At 60.8% G+C, this 20,884-nt stretch overlaps 1 protein-coding gene across 1 annotated transcript in view; it reads right to left on the bottom strand.

The window, feature by feature from the left end:
- Positions 1–20,308: 20,308 nt before the first annotated feature.
- The window catches only part of SLC17A9 (solute carrier family 17 member 9), a 12,232-nt gene continuing 11,656 nt past the window's right edge, over positions 20,309–20,884 (bottom strand). The window contains exon 12 of the mRNA XM_040459868.1: positions 20,309–20,498. Coding sequence (XP_040315802.1) covers positions 20,309–20,498 — 190 coding nt within the window. The remainder of the gene's footprint in view (positions 20,499–20,884) is intronic.

Here is a 20,884-nt window from a genome sequence, read left to right as displayed (position 1 = left end):
TGATTTTGCTCTAATTTTTTGCTTAATAGGGTTGGTTTAAAAAGTAATTTTGAGGAGCCATGCCTCCCCTAGACCTGTTCGTTATCACGACGGGCCTCCCCCTCCGGCACTGCAGGGGACGTGGTGGTTAATTAATACCGTGTCGGGAAGCGGCCGTGCTGACAGATGAGGGACATGGACGGACTTTCAAGGGTACTGACTTCATTAAGCAGCCTCGTTACAGCCGCAGAGCCGCTAAGTATGCTGTTTAAGGGGCGCTCAGCTCTCGGCTACTCCCCTTTTCCCCTCCGCCCGCCACCTAAGTGAACCAAGGGTGTTTCCAAAATAGCGACAAAACGGGCGAACAAGGTCAGAGGCCCCTGCAGGCACCGACAGGCGTGCGCCCCGCGCCCTGAGCCGCTCCGGACACAGCGGCGGGACAGGCGGGCGAGGGAGGGCGAAGACGGAGCCCGAAGCCGTCCCGGGCGCCAGGTGCGGATGTGCTCTGGGGGCTTCGCGCTCTCTGGGCCCTCGCGGGGCCTCCCCACGGCCGTTCCTCTGGCCAGACGGGTCAGCAGGGCGCTGCCCTGCGCCAGCGCCGTCTAGAGGTCCCTGGTCCCCCGCAGGCGGAGGGGGGCGGGGGTGGCCTGTGAGGGGGCTGTTCATTCTTTCACAGCGTGACTGCGTCCTCTTTCTTTGTACTGTGGCTTTTTGTTACGTAAACCGACGTTTTAACCATTTTGGACTGCATAGTTCAGCAGCCTCAGATACATTCCCAGCGCTGTGCAACCACTATACCGTCTATTTCCAGAACTCTGTTATCATCTCTAATTTGATTTTTCTCAAGTCGGGCTTCCGAAGATATGATTTACATCCAGTAAAATGTGCCGGCTTAAACACACGGTTCCACGAATATGGGAGACGTGTGCCATGTAGACACCACCCCCAGGATCGAGACAGAGAATCCCGCCATCACCTTCTCGCGCTGGCCTAGCCCCACCACCGCCAGCACACAAGGTAGCCTAGCCTTTTCCGAAACATCTTTCACTCGGCATGGTGCATCTGAGGTTCACCGAGGTCCCCCTCCGGGCCTCGGTCTTACTGTCTGTAAAGCGGGATGGTAATCATCAGCCCAAGAGGCTTCTGGCAAACCGTGAGAGACGTTTCCATAAATCTCAGCGCCTCGCCTGCCCCACCTTGGTTTTTGCGGAAGTAGCCCCCACGTGAGCCTCTGTGACGCGAGACAGACTTTCGGGGGGCGAAATGAGCAGTCTTCGCGGGAAGACCCGATTGGCGCGTGCTGAGACCTCCCAAGACCGTTCCTGCCTGGGATTCCGGGCCAGCTCCGTGGCGAGGCGGCGTCCAGGGCCATCAACACCAAGCGCTCTCGAAGTCAGCCCGCCCACCCCCCTCGTCGCTTCGCCTTTCCAGACACATGTCTTCTGGGTTAAAACTCATGCGGCCCATCTGGCTGCTGCTGGTGGCCCCCGTGACAGGTGAGAGGGGTTGAGAGTTTGGGGCAAGGAGCCACTGGGTGGCCGGTGCTCAGGACACGCGGAACCTAGAGCCGTTGTGCCGAACCCGTGAGAACCTCGTCTGAAACAAGAAAGGCTTCTGGCGAATGAGCCGTGAGTCGTGCTGGGGACATAAACTGCAAAATGGGCCGTGAGAGGCTCGATGCGCCTCAGACTTGTCCCAAACTCCTCCCGCTGTACTTCTTAGATACAGCAACACGGAGACATCTTTAACAAGCGAGTGAGTTGAAAGTCGTCAGGGTTAAGTCCTTGACGTCATGCACGGACGGGCGTGCGCGTGTGACCCAAGTGGCCGCGGCCGGCGCCCAGTGGAGCCGCGTGCTTCGCCACTGGCTGGACCTCCGCGTGCCCCGGCCACAGACGTCAGCGGGGAGCTATCTTCATAAACAGGAGGTATTCATAATCCCCCGTGTGGCAGCTCAATTATCTGTCCAGCGGCAAGGGACTGTTACGGATGAGGCTATGATTAAATTTCCTCATGTAACGACCCTAAGTAAATCTTTGCAATTTTCATTTTGTGGAGATTTAATATAGATCGGCGCCCTGTTGTTGGCTCCCATTTTAATCCAAAGTCACTCATTAAATGGAGACCGGCAGACGTCGGCGGGCAAGGCCTGTGGGCTGAGCTGCGGACTGGACGAGCCAGCGCCCGTTCCAGATGGACGGCTGCTGGCCTCGTTCTGTGATGGGCGCTAATCTGAAACCTTGACCTGCTTCTCTGCACATTACGCATATTAAATGCAACCTGGACACCCAGGGATGGGACGTTGTGTGGCCACAGACAGGAACTAGAGACCATCACGTTCACAGTACCAACAGTTCCCGAGATTTACCAAGTAACAGAGCGGCAGGAAGGGCTGTTTACAACAGGCTATGATTCCCGTGTTAAAGGAAGAAAAATGTATGCAGGGATCAGATCTTCGTGGAGGGAGACGAGACGCTGCCCGCGGTGGGGCTTCTGGGGAGGAGGCTGAGGGCCCGGTGGGGAGGGGAGAGGAGACGCGGCCCCCGTGACAGTTCTATACCCAGCCATCTTCACACACTACGGATATTGTCTATGAAACCCAGAGACTAACCGTCGTGGGTTGAGTGTGGCTCCAAGTTACGTCCACGTCCTGATGCCTGGACCTTGTGAATATCACCTTGCAGAGCAAACTGTGTGAGTCAGTTAGGGATCTTGAGAAGAGGCACCTGTCCTCTCCTAGATCACCCGGCTGCACCCCAAAGGCACTCACCTGCATCCAAATCAGCAAAGGCAGAGGGAGTGGGGGGAGCTGCAGGGGGAGGCAGCAGAGAGGGGGCGGGAAGCCCGACGGACACCTACCCCAGGGTGGGAGGAGGCAAGGGGATTGTCTCCTGGAGCCTCAGGAGGCAGTATAGCCCCTGCTGACTCAGCCGTGGCCCAGAACTGTGGGAGAGCTCGGTTCCGACCTAGCAGCGGCCACCACAGGGAAAGTACTGCAGACAGAAGGGAAGTGGTCTAACCTTGGTGGATACAAAACGACCCAGTCCACCCACTTGGGTCTCCCGGCCGATTTCCACTTTCCCTCTGGGGCCTCAAGTCTTCTGTGTGACTTTATTCTTCCAGAGGAACAAAAGGAGGGTGTGGCAGTGGTTGCCCCAGGTATGAACCACACACTAGGATGGGTCCCTCCCAGGGACTGGGAGAAAACCACTCAAAGACACCCCTTCCTCCAAACAAAACTGTCCTCCCTCAGGCCGTCTTGTCTGAGTTAAGCTCTGTGGTGCCTGTGGATGTCCGAAGGGGCCACCGGCGAGGAAGCCCCTTTATCAGTCTCTTTTCTTTTTTTAGAGAAGTTTTTCTTTTTTTATTTTTTTAATGTTTTGTTAATTTATTTTGAGAGAGAGAGAGAGAGCACATGTGCTGGTGCAAGCAGGGGGAGGGGCAGAGGGAGAGGGAGAGAGAGAATCCCACGCAGGCTCCGCACCACCAGCACAGAGCCCGATGCGGGGCTCGAACTCAACAACCGTGAGATCATGACCTGAGCTGAAACCAAGAGTGGGACGCTTAACCGACTGACCACTGAGGCGCCCCATCAATCTTTTTGAGAGCACGGTGCTGTCCTCTGTCCAGGGTCTTTGCTGATGTCCTTGCAGACAGGGACCTGTGTCCTCTGGGCCACACCTGTCCCTTGGGCCCATCCGCACTGCCTGGATCACGCCTGGTCAAGCAGACACGGACACACTTCCCAGACTTCAGCAGGACGCCTCACCCTGGACCACATGGGGCCCCCCAGCCGTCTCTGCGAGCCCCTCTGTCCCCCAATGCCCTGCCCCAGCGACTGCGGGCCGGGGGGGGGGGGGACATCCAGACACACTGGCTCTATCAGTCCCCTTATATTTTATTGGTAGTAATAAATGCCCGTGCTAATTAACGGAATAGGTTTAACCACAGTAATGACTGTATCACAGGAGTGGCCCTTCTGCGTCTTATATAAAACCCTCAGTGATAAAATTTCCTCTGCGCCATTTTCATTAAGTTTCCATTGTTCTGAAATGAGGCACAGGTTGTGCTAGAACATTCTGAAGGGGCTGCTGGAGCCTCACACCCGTGCTCCACTTGGGAAATGGGGTGGGGGTGCAGCGCTCGGATCCCGGGATCTGGAACACGCTCTCAGAACCATCTCTCCCCACGCCGTGGCCAGGCTGGAAGCGGGGGAGGACTGCACAGGCGACCCAGACAGGGCAGAGCCAGAGGCCCAGACAACCCGCTGATCGCCGAGCCTCAGTGTCGCAGTCTGGGTGGGGATGGGAGTCTCTCTCTAGGCTGGGGGTGGGGGGAGGTGCGTGCCTGTCTCCCTTGGGCTCAGCAGACAGACTTCTTACAAATGAGCCATTTGGGGACCCTGGGCAGCACACGAGGAACCGTGTCCCCAGAAACCAACTTGTGCAATGCTTCCGGAGAGATCAGCCTGCTCTCAAGAGCCTGGGTACATTTTCTCTCCCACAGGGACCGGCTCCCAGGATTCATTTGGACCTTCACCTGGTCCCCAGTGCCCGGGGCTAACTGTGCCCGCTGACCCCTTGCCACTGCCAGGGAGGAACTGTGGGCAGCCGCGTCTCTCAGACATGGGCGCAGGAGCACCCAAAGACAGCACGAGGAAGCCAGGACAAGGACCCCCCAGGCCAGGCCCTAGACCAGAGCCCATCCCGCTGGCAGCGTGGGCCCCGTCTCTGTAAGGGGGAGGCACTCCTGACTCCCGAGCCGCAGGTCTACAGGGACTGGGAACCGACTGGGGGTACGGATGCGGACGCAGTGGACGCGAGTTCCCGCCATCGCTGCGATCGCAGACAGACGGGTACCTGTGTCAGCAAAGCCAACTGTCCCAAGGTCACCACCTCCGTCCTTCCAGACCTACACATGGAAACCCCAGGAGAGTAATGTTGGAAATCAAGAGCCTCATTTTTAAAGCAGGAGTTCAGGCTTTCCGCTAATTCTGACACTTGTTCTCTTTGTTCTCGACTTGTTTATCCTCCCTGGACCTCCCATCCCCCATGCCAGCCTCCCCCCCCCCCCGCCTCCAGGCCCACTCCTGAGCCTCCCATTCCCACTCCGTCCACTCCCATCCCCGCCCGGGGCCTCCCCTCTCTCTTCCTCTCAGCCTGGGGAGTCTGCCCTCACGTGAGGCCACTGCCCAGGAGAGGACTATGACCTCTGAGGGCCCCTGTCTGTCCCTTGGATGCTTCCACAGACCCAGGAGGGCGGCAGAGTTTGCCAGGAAGCAGTCACTCTTTGTCAACTGAAGCCAAGAGCCGAGGCCGCAGGGCAGCGCCTGCCCCCAGCTTCTGCTGTCCTCTCTGTAAACCACCGGCCGCTGGGCCCAGCTCAGGCCCTCTCAGGGCCGCCAGCAGGCCCATCCATGAATATTGATGGCACTGCCTTTGTGACAAGCGTCCCACACGGGCCCGGGCCCGCTGCAGAGCGGCCGCTGCTCCGAGACCTATCCGGCTTTGTTGAGGGCCAGGACGCGCGGCGGCGACAGATGGACACTGGCCTCCAAACCTCTGTGCGCCCGAGCCCTGCACAAAGGAGCCCGGGATGTTTTTAATATCACACACTTGCCTCGGGGCTTGTTTTCAGTCCCATTTACCAAGGGCTTGGGCTTTTTATCAGTCAAATGCCTTAAGCACTTTGTCAACTTGGACATCTGGCCACGCGCTCACAATTTTTTTATTTGCTAAAATATTTAACAGTGTGGCGGGGGTGGGGGGGGAGTGTCACCGGAGACTCGGGCCGCCGTGGCACATGCGGGCACCAGCCACCCCAGCAAAGCACCACAGGGGACCCCGTGGGAGTGGCTCTTCCCTGGTGGAGCAGTGGGAGTTCACCCCATTCAGGGCCTGGTGGACGCCTCGCCGTGTTCCCGCCTCTAAACCGTAGGGATCTGTGAAGTCAGCAGACAGTCGTGATTGACAACGGGGCTGTAATCGATCCTGTACGTGCATGTCCACGGCAGCAGTCTGTTGGGTACCAGAGCGCAGCCGAGGCTGGAGTCGGCCCAAGTGCCCACCAGCCCGTGAACGGATGAACCAGACGTGGCCCATCTAGACAACGTGCGCCACTCAGCCACACGAGGAACGTGGTTCTGACTCGCACGGCACGCGTGGGCCTGGAGAACGTGACGCGGGGCGAAAGCGGCCACTCACAAAAGGCCACACGGTGTGAGATTCCACTGGCACGAATTGCCCACAGCAGGCAAACAAGGGGGGACAGGAAACGGATGGGTGGTTGGCAGGGGCGGGAGGTGCGGAGGGCAGGGGCGGGGGGGGTGCGGCGTCCTTCTGGGGTGATGAAAAGTCTGGAACCGTATGGTGATGAGATGATTGTACAAAATTAAAAATGATTAACATGGTAAATTCATAAAAGGGAATTTACCAAGATGAGGTGACGCTGGTACTGGCTGTAATGGCCTTAACCCTGATCATCAGAGGTCATCAGTGATTAAGGGTCCCCTTGTGCTCAGCACGGCTGTCTGCTGAGGCCACATTAATGAGCAAGAACAGGCATGGACGGCAACCAGATAACTTAGTCTGAGATGAAGGAAGGCTTCCTGGAGGAGGTGACGTTGGGCTGAGCTCAGGAGAATGGGGAGGGGGTCCAGGCAAGGAAACAGCAGGGAGGCCATTGAGGCAGCAGTGTGGCTCCCAGGGATGAGAGAAGGATGACCTAGGTAGGGAACAAAGAGGTCGAGAGGGCAGTGCCAGGCACCCTGCTCCTGCCCCAGGAACAGCGGGTCACCCGTGTAGAAAGGAGGTACATCAGAGGGCAGTTTGCCTGCCCCGTGGGCCCTTCCCTGAGCCCCTCCCACGTGCCCGGCCTGGTGAAGCTGTTCTCTCATGCCTGCCCTGGGCCCCACACTTCCCAGGTAAGGACGCTGAGGCTCAGAGAGGGTGGGTCACCGTGAACCCCATGCCCCCTCCGGGCAAGGCCTCAAGCCTGAGTCTGGAGCTCCTCTCCAGCAGAGGGAGGCAGCAGCCTGCCAGCTCCAGTGGGATTTATCCAGAGGGACAAAGACTCCTGAGAAGTCCCAAGAAACTGGCCCAAAGCCTGTGGTCCTACAGCCTGGGCCCCGGGAAGCCGAGGTCCCCAGTGTTGGGTCAAGTCCTCAGTCCTGGTGAGGACCACTCTCCATGCCTCACCCTCTCCTGGGCCACTGTAAGAGGCCACCAGCAGCACACGAGTGCACGGTTGCAGGAGCCACCAGACTGACTGGGGTGCTCCTGCCTCAGACCAGCCTCCATCGCTCGCCAGCAGAGGGGGCCTAGCCCCTGGGGCCGCACGCAGTCTGAGGACCCCATCCCCAAATGCCTGTGCACAGGGGATGACCGTGGTGCCATCCGCATCTGCCTATAGCACTGAAGGTCCACGGCCAGGGCCAGGCCAACAGGAGACAGCACGAAGGACACAGTGTGGAGGCACAGATCCTGGATGGCTAGGGGAAACTGAGCCCTCCCCAGCCTGGAGGGTCTGCCTGGCTGTCAGAGAACATTCCTGGGAAGAGGTACAGAGAGGCTGGGGTAGGGGGTGTTGTAGGGCATGTTCTGGGGAGATGGTCAGGGCCGCTGTGGGTCACAATCCTGTCCCCAGACAGGCTGGTGGTCATCGAGCAGGGTCTCTACGTCTGGGAGCCCCCAGTGGCCCCAGATGTGCCCACCCCACCCTCACCAGTCCCATGCCCCCTCTCTCGGCCTGCCCTCCTGCTGTGCCAGGCCCCCTCGGCTTGCTGCCCCCCGCCCACTCCCCTGCCTCCTGCCTGCCCCCACTGTCTGAGGACAGAGACGGACCCACTCCACCCCACAGCGGGTTGGACAAGGCACCTCTACACTCCTGGACCCATCCACAGTCCTAGTGCCCACACTGTCTGGGGAGCAGAGGAGTGAGAAAGATTCCAGAGGCTTCCACACAGTCAGCATGCCCAAGCTTGGACCAGTTCCCCAAAATGGCCCAGCAGGGTGTTGACCTACAGCCCTCTACACCCGCCTGGCCTTTGGACACTGTTCTCAGAGCCCTGAGTGTTCCCCCGCCCCCCATCTCTTCCCCGTCACACCCACCAGACCCTGCAGGATGCCACCCCGGGGAAGCCACTGGGACTTCCCAGCCCAAGTCAGCCCATGTTCCCACCCCATGAGCCATCCAGGCCTTTTTCCTGAGCTGGGCAGGACCCCACCATTGACGCCTGGAGTCAGCACCTTGGACAGGGCCAGGTCCTGGGGGAGCCCAGCAGGGACCCTGGAAGGGGTTCACCAGGTTACCGCCCCAACTCCTGGAGGGGACAGCAGCAAGACAGGACTCACCTGTGGAGGAGGGTGGCAGCAGGGACTGGACCCGACCGGCTGGACCCAGGATGCAGCGGAGGGGGCCCTGCGGCCAGCTTGGGACGCAGTGGAGGGGGGCATGACGGCCCACTCGAGACGCTGTGTCCTCCGTCAGCTTCTTCAAAGAGGGCATCTGTTCGTCTCTCAAGGAGACCGGCTTCTCTCCCCGCCCTCCTCTGGATGAGCTTCCATGTCCCCACAAAGGTGCCGACAGACATGAAATGTGCCCGCCAAGCCCACCCTCATGTGGCTGAGCGTCTCGGGCTGACCCTGGGTCAACTGCACCCCCCCCCCACCCCGTCTGTCCCTCCCAGCTCCGTGGCTCCGTCCCCACGGGTCTGGGCCGCGCAGCCCCCTCCGCCAGCACCGCCAGGACCCCAGCCGGCTCGCGCAGGTTCTGGTGCACCTCTTGCCTTTAGATGTTCAGCAGCATGAATATTCTTATTTTTTATTTAAAACTAATTTGGAGTTCTCGCTCTCTAAGGGGCTTCTAATCACCAAAAATCGCCTACGGCAAGAGCTGATTGACAGGCCAACGTGGCCACTTCTGAAGAACAAATTGGCCATTGGCGGAGCCACATACAAAGGGAAATGCCAAGGGCTTGTATTTATGAGCTATTAGGGGGATGCTATTAGCATCTGCTTCCCACATGGGTAAAAACACCTGTCAGGCATCAGGAGCCCATAAAACAGCACACGCTTAATAGTTACTTTGTTTAAAAAGTCATTAAAATTGAATGTCAGCTAAAACTTAGGAAAACAGTTATTCTTCAAATCCCTTTGATTCTTGCTAGCAAGCACACAGGACTCTTTCTTCCCAGGACAAAGACACAAGTTTGTAAAGGGGAGGGGGGGACTGCCCCAGAGCAGCTTCAGTGACAGAGCGAGGCTTGAGGGAGAAGTGTCTGTTGGGACCCCTGACGAGGTCCTGGTGTGGCGGGGTGGAGGTGCCTGCCCGCCCTGTGGGATGGCTGGCTGGACAGGGCTGCACCCTCACCAGAGTCTGCAGATTGGGTCATCCCAAAGGCCTCCACCCTGACTGTCCCCACTTGCCCTCAGTCCTCCCCCAGCAGGGTCCTCCCCAAGCAGGGACCTCCCCAGGCAGGGTCCTCCCCAAGCAGGGTCCTCCCTAGGCAGGGACCACAAATGAGGTGGGCTCTCTCCAGCCATGAGGAGGCAAGTGCAGGACCCTCACATCTCCTCAGTGTCCCCAAGAGCTGCCAAGTAGCCAACAATTAGGGCCAATTCTGGAGATGACTCCTGATGGGAACTCATGGGCCCAAGCCCAGGATCAGGTCAGAGTGGCAGGTGGGGCTGGGGGGCTGCTAGTCAGGCAGCCAGAGCAGGGCCAGGCCAGTCCGAGGGGCTGTCCGCCCTGGAAGGTGGAGACAACTGCCCGCTGCTCGCAAACAACAGATGGTCCCGGGGACAGAAATTGGCCCATAGCCCTTGTCACATTCACTACACAATGTGGGTCAAATACTGAAGGCGGAGAGAGGTTTGCTTTGGGAGATGGCAGGGGCAGGGAGCCCTGGTACAAGCGAAGCCCACCATCATCTCCACCCCACTGGACAGAGGGGAAGGGAGACGGGGCGGCCCAGGTCACATCCCTGACCCTCACCACACGGAGGGAAGGACTGAGATGGCCGGAGTCACGTCCCTGATTGTCACTGGTTGGAGGGGAAGAACGAGGCCAGGGTTAGGCACAGGCACAGGCAGCTGATGAGAGTGACCAGCCGGCCCTGGGGACTCTGGCCCCAAGAACATTGTTCTTGCTCAGGTTCCTGGCCCATCTTTGCCCGGGGCCCGCATGGTGCCGGGGGGCTCAGCCCAGGGCTGCACGTCAGCTAAAGGTTGATGGAAAGAAGGAAAAGTTGCGCTTGGCCATGTCAGGGCTTCGGAGCTCCCAGGGTAGCTGCACAGCTGGACATAGAGACCCCGAGAGAGGGCAGACGCTGTAATTGGCCAGTTTTGACAACGTGACCCGTGCTACAACGGACCGGGTAGCCCAGCCTGGTGCATCTTTCACGTAGATGAGTTAACCCTGGTGCAATCGTTTCAGCAGAAGAGCCGTGGAAATGTTGGACATGGTGTGTGTGGCCACGTGGAATGATGAGCAAGGACTTCCGCGGGCTCGGCGAGGAAGCTCCGGAGAATGTTCTCCAGGGAGCAATCACATGATGGAAGCTGTGTGGGGTCTGTGGCTCTGGTGTCCTCGCGGGTGGTGCCTGCGGATCCGTGTATGCTCGGTCATCCATTCGGGGCAAAGTCCTGGGGATGGGGCAGAGAAATCTCAATGGTGGAACAGCCCTCCTTCCCCAAAAAGCCATCATCCTGGGGAGAAAACAGCATGAGATGATGATGCTGAGGGTCCGCGGGGGACACTGCAGCTCGTCCCCAACCTCCTCACCCCAGCTCAGCCCCAGGGACTCAGGGACTCCCGAGGAATGGCAGTTTGGGAAGACCAGGGGTGGTGAGCAGTGTGGAGGGCTGGGTCTTACTGTCCCTGTCCTTATACTGGGGGAGCCTGGGGCGGGGACTCCCTAGCCCCAAATTCCAAATGACCTTCAGGAAGCTTTCGGACCGTGTACCGTCGAACAACACTCGAATCCCAGCCTGTGAGACAGGGCCGCTGTCCTGCAGGGACAGAGGAAGGAGGACCCGGGGTTGGACCCCGGGCCGGACAGGCTGGAGCCGCTCCTTGGTGGGCATCAGGGGCCACGGACGGAGGTGAGCGACCCCGGAAAACACCGTCAGCTCCCCGGACGGGGGGGGGGCCACACGTCCCCGTTGGGGACCAAGTCTCCTCACGGAGGGCACAGAGGGGCCAGCGCCCCACCGAGGCACGCGCACACGGACAGCGGCCTGAAGCCCTGTCACCAAGTATCAGCGGTCCTCTCTCGGGGGCATTTATTCCCACTCATTCGTCCTCTGCGTTCTCAGCAAAGAGCGTGTCTCTGCCAAGTCCGTCAGGGCAGCGTCTCAAGTGTGGGCCCAGGGGGGCCGATGGTGCGTGTGCCCCCCGGCACTGCCCACGAGCTGGGAGGCTCCAGGCGGGTTCGCCGCCCCTCTGCCTTCCTGGGAATGGGGTGCCAACCTGACGGCCTCTTCCCCTACTGTTCGAGGACGCCAGACAGGCTCCGTGACCCGCCATGGCCTCTGTCCCTCCGGATGCAAGGAGGCGGCCGGTACCGGGCACCTGACCCGGTCTCCGAATAGCCCTGTGCGCCCGACATTTGCAGCTGAGGCGAAATTTGCAGGACGTTAAACCAGACGCTTTTTCTTAATGTTATTTTGAGAGAGAGGGAGTGAGCGTGCGCAAGCACCCGTACGCGGAGCAGGGGCAGAGAGGGAGGGAGAGAGAGAATCCCAAGCAGGCTCTGAGCTGTCGGCACAGAGCCCAACATGGGACTCGAACTCAAGAACTGTGAGATCCTGACCTGGGGCGAAACCGAGTGTCAGACGCTCAACTGCCTGAGCCCCCAGGAGCCCCGTTAAACCAGACACGGTCAGCGGCAGTTAGCACATTCGGTGCTGTGCGGCCCCACCGCCTCTCGTTCCGGAACATTCCTTCACCCCAAACGGAGGCCCGCCACCGGCGGCAGTCACGCTCTGCCCACCCCGATCCCTGGCAACACGGATCTGCTTCTGCCCCTGCGGACTTTCCTACGACTGGTGTCCTCCCGGGTCCGGCCTCTCACCCCACGCCGTGGTTTCAAGTCTCGTCCACACGGCCGCGTCCACGCTTCGCTCCTTGCTGAGCCCGAGTGACACCCCGCCGGGGGCTGGACCGCGTTTGGCGGACCCGTCGTTGTCTCCAGCTCTGGCTGCCGCCAGCGTCCGCGTGTGGGTTCTGCACGGACATCCCGCCATCCCTCTTGGGCACACGCGGAGCGCTGGAGCTGCCGGGTTGCTATGGAAACCTCACAGTTCGGCGTCTGAGGATCTGCCAGGCGGCTCTGCCCGGGGGCTGCACCCTGTACCCCCCCCCGGCCGGCGTGAGTGGGGCTCCGCTTCCCCACCGCGTTCACGCCAACGCTTCCTGCGGCCTGTGTGCTGATTCCAGCCACCTCCTGGCTGGGCGCCGGGCCCGCCGAGGTGGATCCGCACGTCAGCAAATGATGATGCCGTGCGTCTTTCCACGGGCCGTGCTGTGCGCCAGGGCTTACGGGCCTGCGGCTTGTTTGTGGCGAGCAGGACTGAGCCGTTCGTTCCCCTGGACGCTGGTCGCTGGGGCACTGTGTTCTGTCTGCACCGTGGTCTCCCGGGCCTGCACTGGCATTTCTGTTTCAGCAAAAGGAGAGTCTCAGACACGGAGGACGTGGGTCTCCCCCCAGCCAGGAGAGGCTGCCCTGGGCGCTGGGTGGAGATTTGCCGCAGGAGGTCACAGGGGGGGTCTCGGCACCACCCTGTGGGGAGGGACGGAGCAGGGGGAAAGCCGCAGCCACAGCCGAGGTCTCCATGGCCCCGCGGGAGGTTCTGGAGCTATGCCGGCCCTCACTGTGGTCCAGCTGAGGCTGGGGGGTGGGGGTGGGGTGGGGCAGCGGGCCAACCCTGGGGGAGGCGCAGCCTGGGAAAGGGGCTCGGCTGGCAGCTGCCAGCAGCCCCCACCCCCATCCTAAGTGGGGTCTGGTCGCCCACAGCATTTTCTACGGCCTCCAGGGCAGCCTCACCTGCCCTCCACGGCCCTGGGTTCAGGGCAGGTGGCAACAGAGAAGCCACACCGTATGGCTGAATTGTGTCCCCCAAACCCAATGTTGACGCTCTAACCCCCGGGATGTCGGGGTGACTGTATTTGGAAGGGGGGGTTTTCACAGAGGCGATCAGGTCAAATGAGACCAGTGGGCTGTGCCCCACTCGGGTCCGTGTCCTTGTAGAGATCTGGAGGACGGCATCTGCACGGGTGCCCAGGAGAGAGGCCTGGGGTGGGGGGCGGCCTCTGTGGTTGGAGCCCCTAGCACGCAGCACTTTGTTCTGCCAGCCTCGGGACGCTAAAAGGCCACCGTCACACCTACCCCGAGGGCGCTGGGCTGGTCCCTGTGGAGGCGCCTAATTCTGGGAATACAAACGTGCACCCAGGCAGGCACAGAGATAGAAGACAGGAGGGGGGTCAACAGAATACGAAACGTCCCTGCCGGGTGCAGCAGGTGTCGGGGAAACCGCTGGCTCGTACACAGGGAGCCCGTCCCCCAGGCGTCCTCTTCACCGAGGAACAGGAGGAAATAGGAAAATACATTCCCAGCCTGGGCACCGGCTGAAGGCTCTCTGAGCCAGAGGAAGAGGGAAAACTTGAACCACTTACAGGTTTGCCGGATGGCAATTAATGCTAACGTGTTAAATAATTTAATTGGACAGGGTGTACTTCGTGTCACATGTCCCTGGCATTAGTGGCATCTCCGTTAGTCTGTCCTTGGCACAGACGCTTTCCCGGCTCCTTCCTAAAGCAGCTCCTGGGTCCTCTGCCCACCTGAGCAAAGGCAGGCATCGCTTTTGTGAGCAGGAGGAAGTGGGCATCGGTCAAATTCTCCCTGAACAACAATCGTGAGCCAAGACTGGACAGCCGAAGGGCGGCTGGGGACCAGAGCTGGACGCCCTGAAACTCAGGGCCCCCCTGCGGTCTTCCCAAGAGAACGAGCCCCGTTCCTCCCGCAAGCGGGACCCAGCTCAGATGCCCCCAGACCCTCCGGCACCCACGTTGGACGGGCACACCCCTCCACTCTCTCCTCAGGAAGCCCTAACCCGTCACCCGAAAGCCAGGCTACTTTACATCAATCATCATATTCTCTCTAGCAGCCGCTGTAGGTCGGGCATTGGAGGGGGCTCATCTGGGCCATTCTGTCGGGGGCTCCTCGTGCAGTTAGCCAGAGAACCTCTGTCTCTTTGTGCACACCAGGGCCTCCCCGTGTCTTCCTCACAGCATGGTGGGGACCCCAGACCCAGTGTCCCAGGAGAGCTTTCCCTGACCTAATCCAGAAATCACCTTCCGGTCTTAGAGCCCACCTAGATCCAAGGTGCTCACGGGAAGGAATTTGGGGGCTACTTTTAAAATAGCAGCTCAGCTTCTCGGGGAGGAAGGGCCTCCCTCCCCTGTGCCCGCTTCCCCCCGAGGCGGGCACAAAGCTGCCTGATCAATGCCAAGGCAGCAGACCCCAGGATTCCCACCACACGTGTCTCAGGGCCTGTTGTTGCTGGGTATCTCTGCCAGGCAGAGCAGAGGGCAAGTGCCCTCCACCAAGGACCACCGAGGCCAGGCCCCAGGCTGGGGGTCACGAAGGAGCACTGTTCATGAGCCCCGCCCTCAGAGCCTCTGTCTAGTGGGGGGCCCCTGCCACACCAGCACCGTGTGTGTGCCTGCACGTAACGTGTGTGCACGCATGTGTACGTGTGTGTTGGGTGATGGGGTGGGGGTGATCTAGGCAGTGACAGAGGCCAGGCCAAGGTCTGGAGGTGGGAAATATAGGCAGGGCAGAGAACAGGTGCGTCTGACCGACCACAGGCACCAGGTGTGAGGGCTGGAGGGACACGGGGCCTGGAGTCTCAGAGACTGAAGCAGGAGCCCCGGGGTCAGTCCCCGCCACTAAGCTGCCTCACTGACCTTGGCAAGAGTCATTTTAGTAGGTGGTCAGGCTGAGAGGGGCACAGGACCCTCTGGGGGGACAGAGACAAAGACAGAGAGATGGAGACAGAGACAGAGGGAGCAAGAACGGGGTGTGGGTCTCGAGCTGGCTGTCTACATCTTTGTCGGTAGGAGGAGGGTGGCAGGAGGGGCCCCGAGGTCTCTGCAACAGCACGGTGGCTGGCGGGCTCAGGCCCTGCCCGCTGGACGCCGGCTCACAGGGTGTGAGGAGCAGGCTGAGCTCCTTCCCCCCACTGCCAGGCGCAGCTCTGGTGAGCCCCTGGCCTCCCCGCTGCCCACTGAGGACAGGCAGGGATGAGTGCCTGGTGTGGGTGGGGCCCAGGGCGGGTGGAAGGTGCGGGGACAGCACCCACCCCGAGGCACCTTCTCCCAGCTTCCAGCCCCTGGTCGCAGGACTCGGGGACACGGGGCTGCTTGGGCATGGCAGTGCTGGCCAGCCCCCCTCCCCTCCGCTGGCCTGTAACCCCACATGGCCACCGCCTCGGGCTCAGGAAGGGCATCAGCTAGACTCCAAGGAGGACCAGCCAGGGTCCACTGCCCCACAAGGGGCTGGTCGGCGACGGAGAACACAGCTCCCCCGCCACCGGCACCAGCCTCCCCGCCAGCTTCTTTCAAAGTTGGGAGTGTCTTTTGTATTCCAAAGGCCAAAGGGCCAAGCTTGCCTTTAATTAAAATGCACGTCCTTTAATTAAAGGCCCCATAACACATGAAGGGCATCCACTGAAATAGGACGTGTGACACAGTCATTTCCCTGCTGTTAATTACTAATTAATGAAGCTATTTCAATTAATAGCTTCCCCACCTCACTCCCCCTCTGACAGGCCCCGTGCTGGGGCGCGTCCTAGAATCAGACACCAGCTCCCGTGCCAGCAGCCACCGTGCTGAATATTCATGCCACGACCTCAAAGCTTTTCAATTAAACATAATAAAATAAATCCCAGTCAAAGCGCAGGCCAATTGTAGCTCATCTCCTTCCTCGGGCGCCCGAAGAGGGGGACCGGACGGCCCGCTGCAGACAGGACGGAGCATGGCCGGTGGCCCCTGCATGTCCCCCTGGTTGTGAGGTCCGACTCACCCAGGGGGATGGGTGTCCAGAAGTCCCCGAAGGGGCAAGTGGGGACTCCCAGGGCACTGCAGTCCTGCAGCCAAAAAGACCGCAGCCAGAAATGGAGGGCCAAGGAGGGTGGCCCAGAGAGGTGGGGGGCCGTTAACATGTTCATTAGGAATTTTAAGTGGCCATTAAAGATCCTGCTTTAATTTTTTTTTTTCAACGTTTATTTATTTTTGGGACAGAGAGAGACAGAGCATGAACGGGCGAGGGGCAGAGAGAGAGGGAGACACAGAATCGGAAACAGGCTCCAGGCTCTGAGCCATCAGCCCAGAGCCCGACACGGGGCTCGAACTCGCGGACCGCGAGATCGTGACCTGGCTGAAGTCGGACGCTTAACCGACTGCGCCACCCAGGCGCCCCAAAGATCCTGCTTTAAAGAAACGAGGAGAGGGGCACCTGGGTGGCTCAGCTGGTTGAGCACCGACTTCGGCTCAGGTGATGATCTCACGGTTGGTGGGTTTGAGTCCCGCATCGGGCTCTGTGTTGACAGCTCAGGGCCTGGAGCCCGCTTCGGATTCTGTGTCTCCCTCTCTGTCTGCCCCTCCCCCGCTCGTGCTCTGTCTCTCTTAAAAATAAAAAATAATACACATAAAAAAAAGTGACCTTATAAAAAGAAACGAGGGGGAAAGTCATTTGTGGTGACCACGTGTGGGCGGGAGGGCACCCAGAAGCCTGTGTGGGGTCTGGGTCTGAGGACAGGACTCAGGGAAGCCTGTGCCCCCACCCGAGGGACATCCGGAGTCTGAACCCCCAGCGCCCCTGCCGCCTCCTTGCTCAGGTAGGTGGAGGACAGCCCCGCCTGGAGGACCCAGCCCCCGCCCCCAGTGTTGAGTCACCGGCCGGCGCCCCAAGCCCGGCCCCAGCCCCTCCCCCTTCCCCTCCGCGTCGGGCTCCTGCCGCGCTGTCCAGCCTCCCGCCTGCCCTGGCCCGCCCTCGCCGCAGGGTCCCCTGCACCTGGAACATCCTTCCAGCCCGTTCCCTCCAACGGAGCGGAGTGGCAGGGCACCCACGGACAGGGCACTGAGCAGCCCGCCGGAGGCCCCTCCCACGGCACCTAGAGGCGGCTGGACGGCCGGACGCAGCCCTGTCAGACGGCGCCCTCTGTCGGCCAGCTTCAGGTGACAGCAGCCCGGGCCTCTGGAGGTGCCTCCAGGCAGGGCCGCAGGGGCACACACCGACTCCCGCACCCGCGGGGGCAGCGAGCTGCGAGCACGGTTGGGTGTGCGGTGCAGGAGGCCGGCCCGAGCCCTACGCCTCCCGGCTCTGCTGCTTTCGCCCCCGTCGCTGCCTGACCTTGGTCCCCGTCAGCCACCGGGACCCGCCAGGGCTGTTGACAGGGGACGCGTCTGAGCCTGCGAGCGGCAGATAACACAGGGCTGGGCCCCCACCGGGCTGGAACACCCTCTGCCAGCAGCACCCTCCCTGCCAACAACCGTTTCCCCCAGACTCTGCAGCCCTGACCGAGCTCCAACACTGGCCTTGGAGCATCCAGCCCAGAGACGGCTTCCCAGATCAGGAATGGCCGTTGCCGGAGGGGGCCGGGCCCCTCTGCTGGGCACCCGGCCTGTGTCCCCAAATCCCACGTGCCTGCCTCCCTCCTCTGACTCTGCGGAGGGGACCGAGTGGGACCCGATATGGCGTCCTGGGGGCCTGGGGCCTCAGTTCACACACGTGTATCTTGGTTCTCCTTCTGAGCAGACCCACCATCGCCTCCTGTGTCCCATGTTCCTTCAGGGGCTCAGGGTCGGAGACCCTCAAGGAGTGAACAACCACGGGAAGGGCCACCTCCTTGCTTACACTCTCAGAGACCTCACGGTTTGCTGTGGGTTACGAAGGTGTTAAAGGCCTTACCCCGACAGCCAAAGGTTGAAACAAGCCAGGGGTCCACCGCAGACGAGTGGGCGAACAGGTGTGGCCCGTGCACACACGGGACTGTTACCCGACCGTAAAAGGGAAGGACGAGTCGACACCTGCTACAACATGGGTGGGGCTCGAGGACACCACGCCGAGTGGAACAAGCCAGTCCCTGAAGGACAAATACTGCATGACTCCCCTTATGTGAGGGGCCTGGGGCCCTCACACCCATAGGGACAGGAGGCGGATGGTGGGCCCCTGGGGGCCGGGGTAGGTGTTGTTTAATGAAGACAGGCTTCCCGTTCTGGAAACGGTGGGTGGGGACGGCCACGCGGCAGTGTGAACGCGCCAACATCCTGCGCCGCCCGCTGGCAGCAGTCATGAGGGCCGACCTCAGCGCCCGCGTCCCAGGACCGTCACCGTGTTCTGCGCTGCAGGACGTCGGCCGCGGGGGGCCCTCCGGGGCTGGGCTCCTCCTCCGCCGGGGAAAACCTCCAGCGGAGCACACGTGAAGGCCTTTGTGGTAAATTAACATCCCTAGAACATTTCCACGCCGCCCCCCAGCGCCTCTCCGCGTCTCCGCGTGTCCACGACGCCCCCCAGCGCGTCTCCACCTCCACAAACAGGCCTGACCTATGGAGGCCAGACTCATTTTGTAATCAGAGGTCCGTCTTCGGGTTCTTTCTGATCACAAGTGGGGGCGGCAGGGAGCAACGTGTACTCACACGGAGCTACCCTCCTCCTCCTCGAGCGCACCTGGGCTGTCTGGGCCCGGTTCCGCGGGAGCCGTGACAGGCAGGCCACAGCAAGGCCAGAGGCTCCATGCCACCGCGGGCGGGTTCCCCGGGTGGAGGGGCACCTCCTCCCTCGCCGCCCCTGCACCTTCACCTCCACCTTCCTTCCTGCATGTGTCTGCTCAGGGGGCCGCCCCTGACCGTCACCTGCAACACTCCCGGGGCTTCCTCCGGGGTGAGCTCAACAAGCTTTTTAATACGTGTTTATTCTTTTTAAAAAAGGAAGATTGGGGGTCTGGGGGGTGCTCAGTCGGTTGGGCGTCCAACTCTTGACTTCGGCTCAGGTCATGTTCTCACGGTTCGTGGGGTCAAGCCCCACATCAGGCTCTATGTTGACAACACAGAACATGCTTGTGATTCTCCCCTCCCCCCCCGCCCTTCCCCCATTCACTCAAGCACTCTTTCTCTCTCTGCCCCTCCCCACGTGCTCGCCAACTCACTCTCTCTCGAGATGAATAAATAAAAGCTTCAGAAAAAATAAATAACTAAAGGAAGGTTAATAAAATCGCAGCCTTCCCTTTCCAGTTTAATCATTTAAAAAAAATTTTTTTTCAACGTTTTTATTTATTTTTGGGACAGAGAGAGACAGAGCATGAACGGGGGAGGGGCAGAGAGAGAGGGAGACACAGAATCGGAAACAGGCTCCAGGCTCCGAGCCATCAGCCCAGAGCCCGACGCGGGGCTCGAACTCCCGGACTGCGAGATCGTGACCTGAGCTGAAGTCGGACGCTTAACCGACCGCGCCACCCAGGCGCCCCCAGTTTAATCATTTAAATAAGTCTGGTGTGACCTCTCCACATTCTTAGTTCTTCTACATAGACATCTTGCAAAATCTATTACAAACTCACGAGATGACCAGTTTCTCGTTATGAGAGAGAGAAGGACAAGGTGGGAGGGCTCCCTGGTCCCCAGAAGCATCCCTGGCAGAAGAGGGACCCACAGGGGGTGCCGGGGGGGGCCCCAAAGATGGGCGAGGACATCCGGCCCACAACCCCCAACAGCCTCCGTCAGACCCACAGTTCTGGCCCAAGGCACAGTCTCCTGAGGACATGTGGTGAGGCCAGAAGCCAGTGCTGGTTGTCATCACTGGCGGAGGGGGTCACCTAGTAGGCGGGGGCCAACTGCTAAACAGCCCGCAGTGCACAGGACGGCACCCCCCAGGAAGAATGATCTGGCCCCAGGGCCAAGAAGCAAAGCAGAGCAGGTCTGAGGGAAGAGTCCAGCTGGGTGGTGCCCCTGCCCCTGTGATGACAGACAGGCAGCCCTCCCACCCAGTGACCACGTGGGCACGCAGACCTACGTGGGACAGACTGTGACAGTGCAGCTGCTACTCAAAATACCAATCCCACTCACCCCTGCCAGCCCACGAACCCCGGGGGAGGGAGCGATCACCTCACTGGCAGGTGGAGAGACTGAGGCCCACCAGGGCTGCCCGGGCTCTGCTGGGGCCCGTCCCCCTCTGCTCACACACCCGGGATCAGGGCTGGGAGGCTCTTCAACACAGCCCGACGCCCCGAGGCGGGCAGCACTGGGTCCTCGGGGAACCGTCAGGCCGAGGCGGCTAGAGGTCCTCATGGGTAGGGCTCAGGTCCACGCGCTGGGCCTCTCCAAACAGCAGAAAGATGCACAGCCCCAGGCTGCTGATGGCAGCCACCAGGCTGAACATGGACGTCCAGGAGCCCGTGGTCTCGATGAGGTAGCCTCCCAAGCACACGCCCACGACACCTGCACCAGAGGCGGGCGGGGCAGCCCTGAGGGGAGGGCCGGGGCGGGGACTGGGGCTAGGGTACCAGGAGGGGAGGCCGGGGGCGGCCTGAGGGACAGAAGCTGAACTCAGGTGTCCGAGCTCCCAGGCCAAGGGAGGGCCGGCCTCAGAGGGTCCCAGAGGGCCAGAGACCTCACGGGCTGTCCGGCATACTGCCTCTCACAGGTCCTCCGTGGGGAGTGAGCCCCAGCGTTCTCATCCAGCCACTCAACCCCTGGAACCCCGGGCCTTGAGGATTTGACTCACATCTGTTGGTCAAGTGAGGGCTGGGGTGCTCGCCGTCAGAAAAGTGAACGTTCGCCCCGGACCAGCTCCGGGATCTCACTGTCCCCTGTCCCCCTCCCCGCTGGTCTGACACCGGGGGGGGGGGGG

Source organism: Herpailurus yagouaroundi, unplaced genomic scaffold, assembly GCF_014898765.1.
Source record: "Herpailurus yagouaroundi ecotype Mexico unplaced genomic scaffold, PumYag 246, whole genome shotgun sequence".
NCBI lineage: Eukaryota > Metazoa > Chordata > Mammalia > Carnivora > Felidae > Herpailurus > Herpailurus yagouaroundi.
The sequence above is the reverse complement of the archived record's forward strand: the minus strand, read 5'-3'. Positions and strand labels throughout refer to the sequence as shown.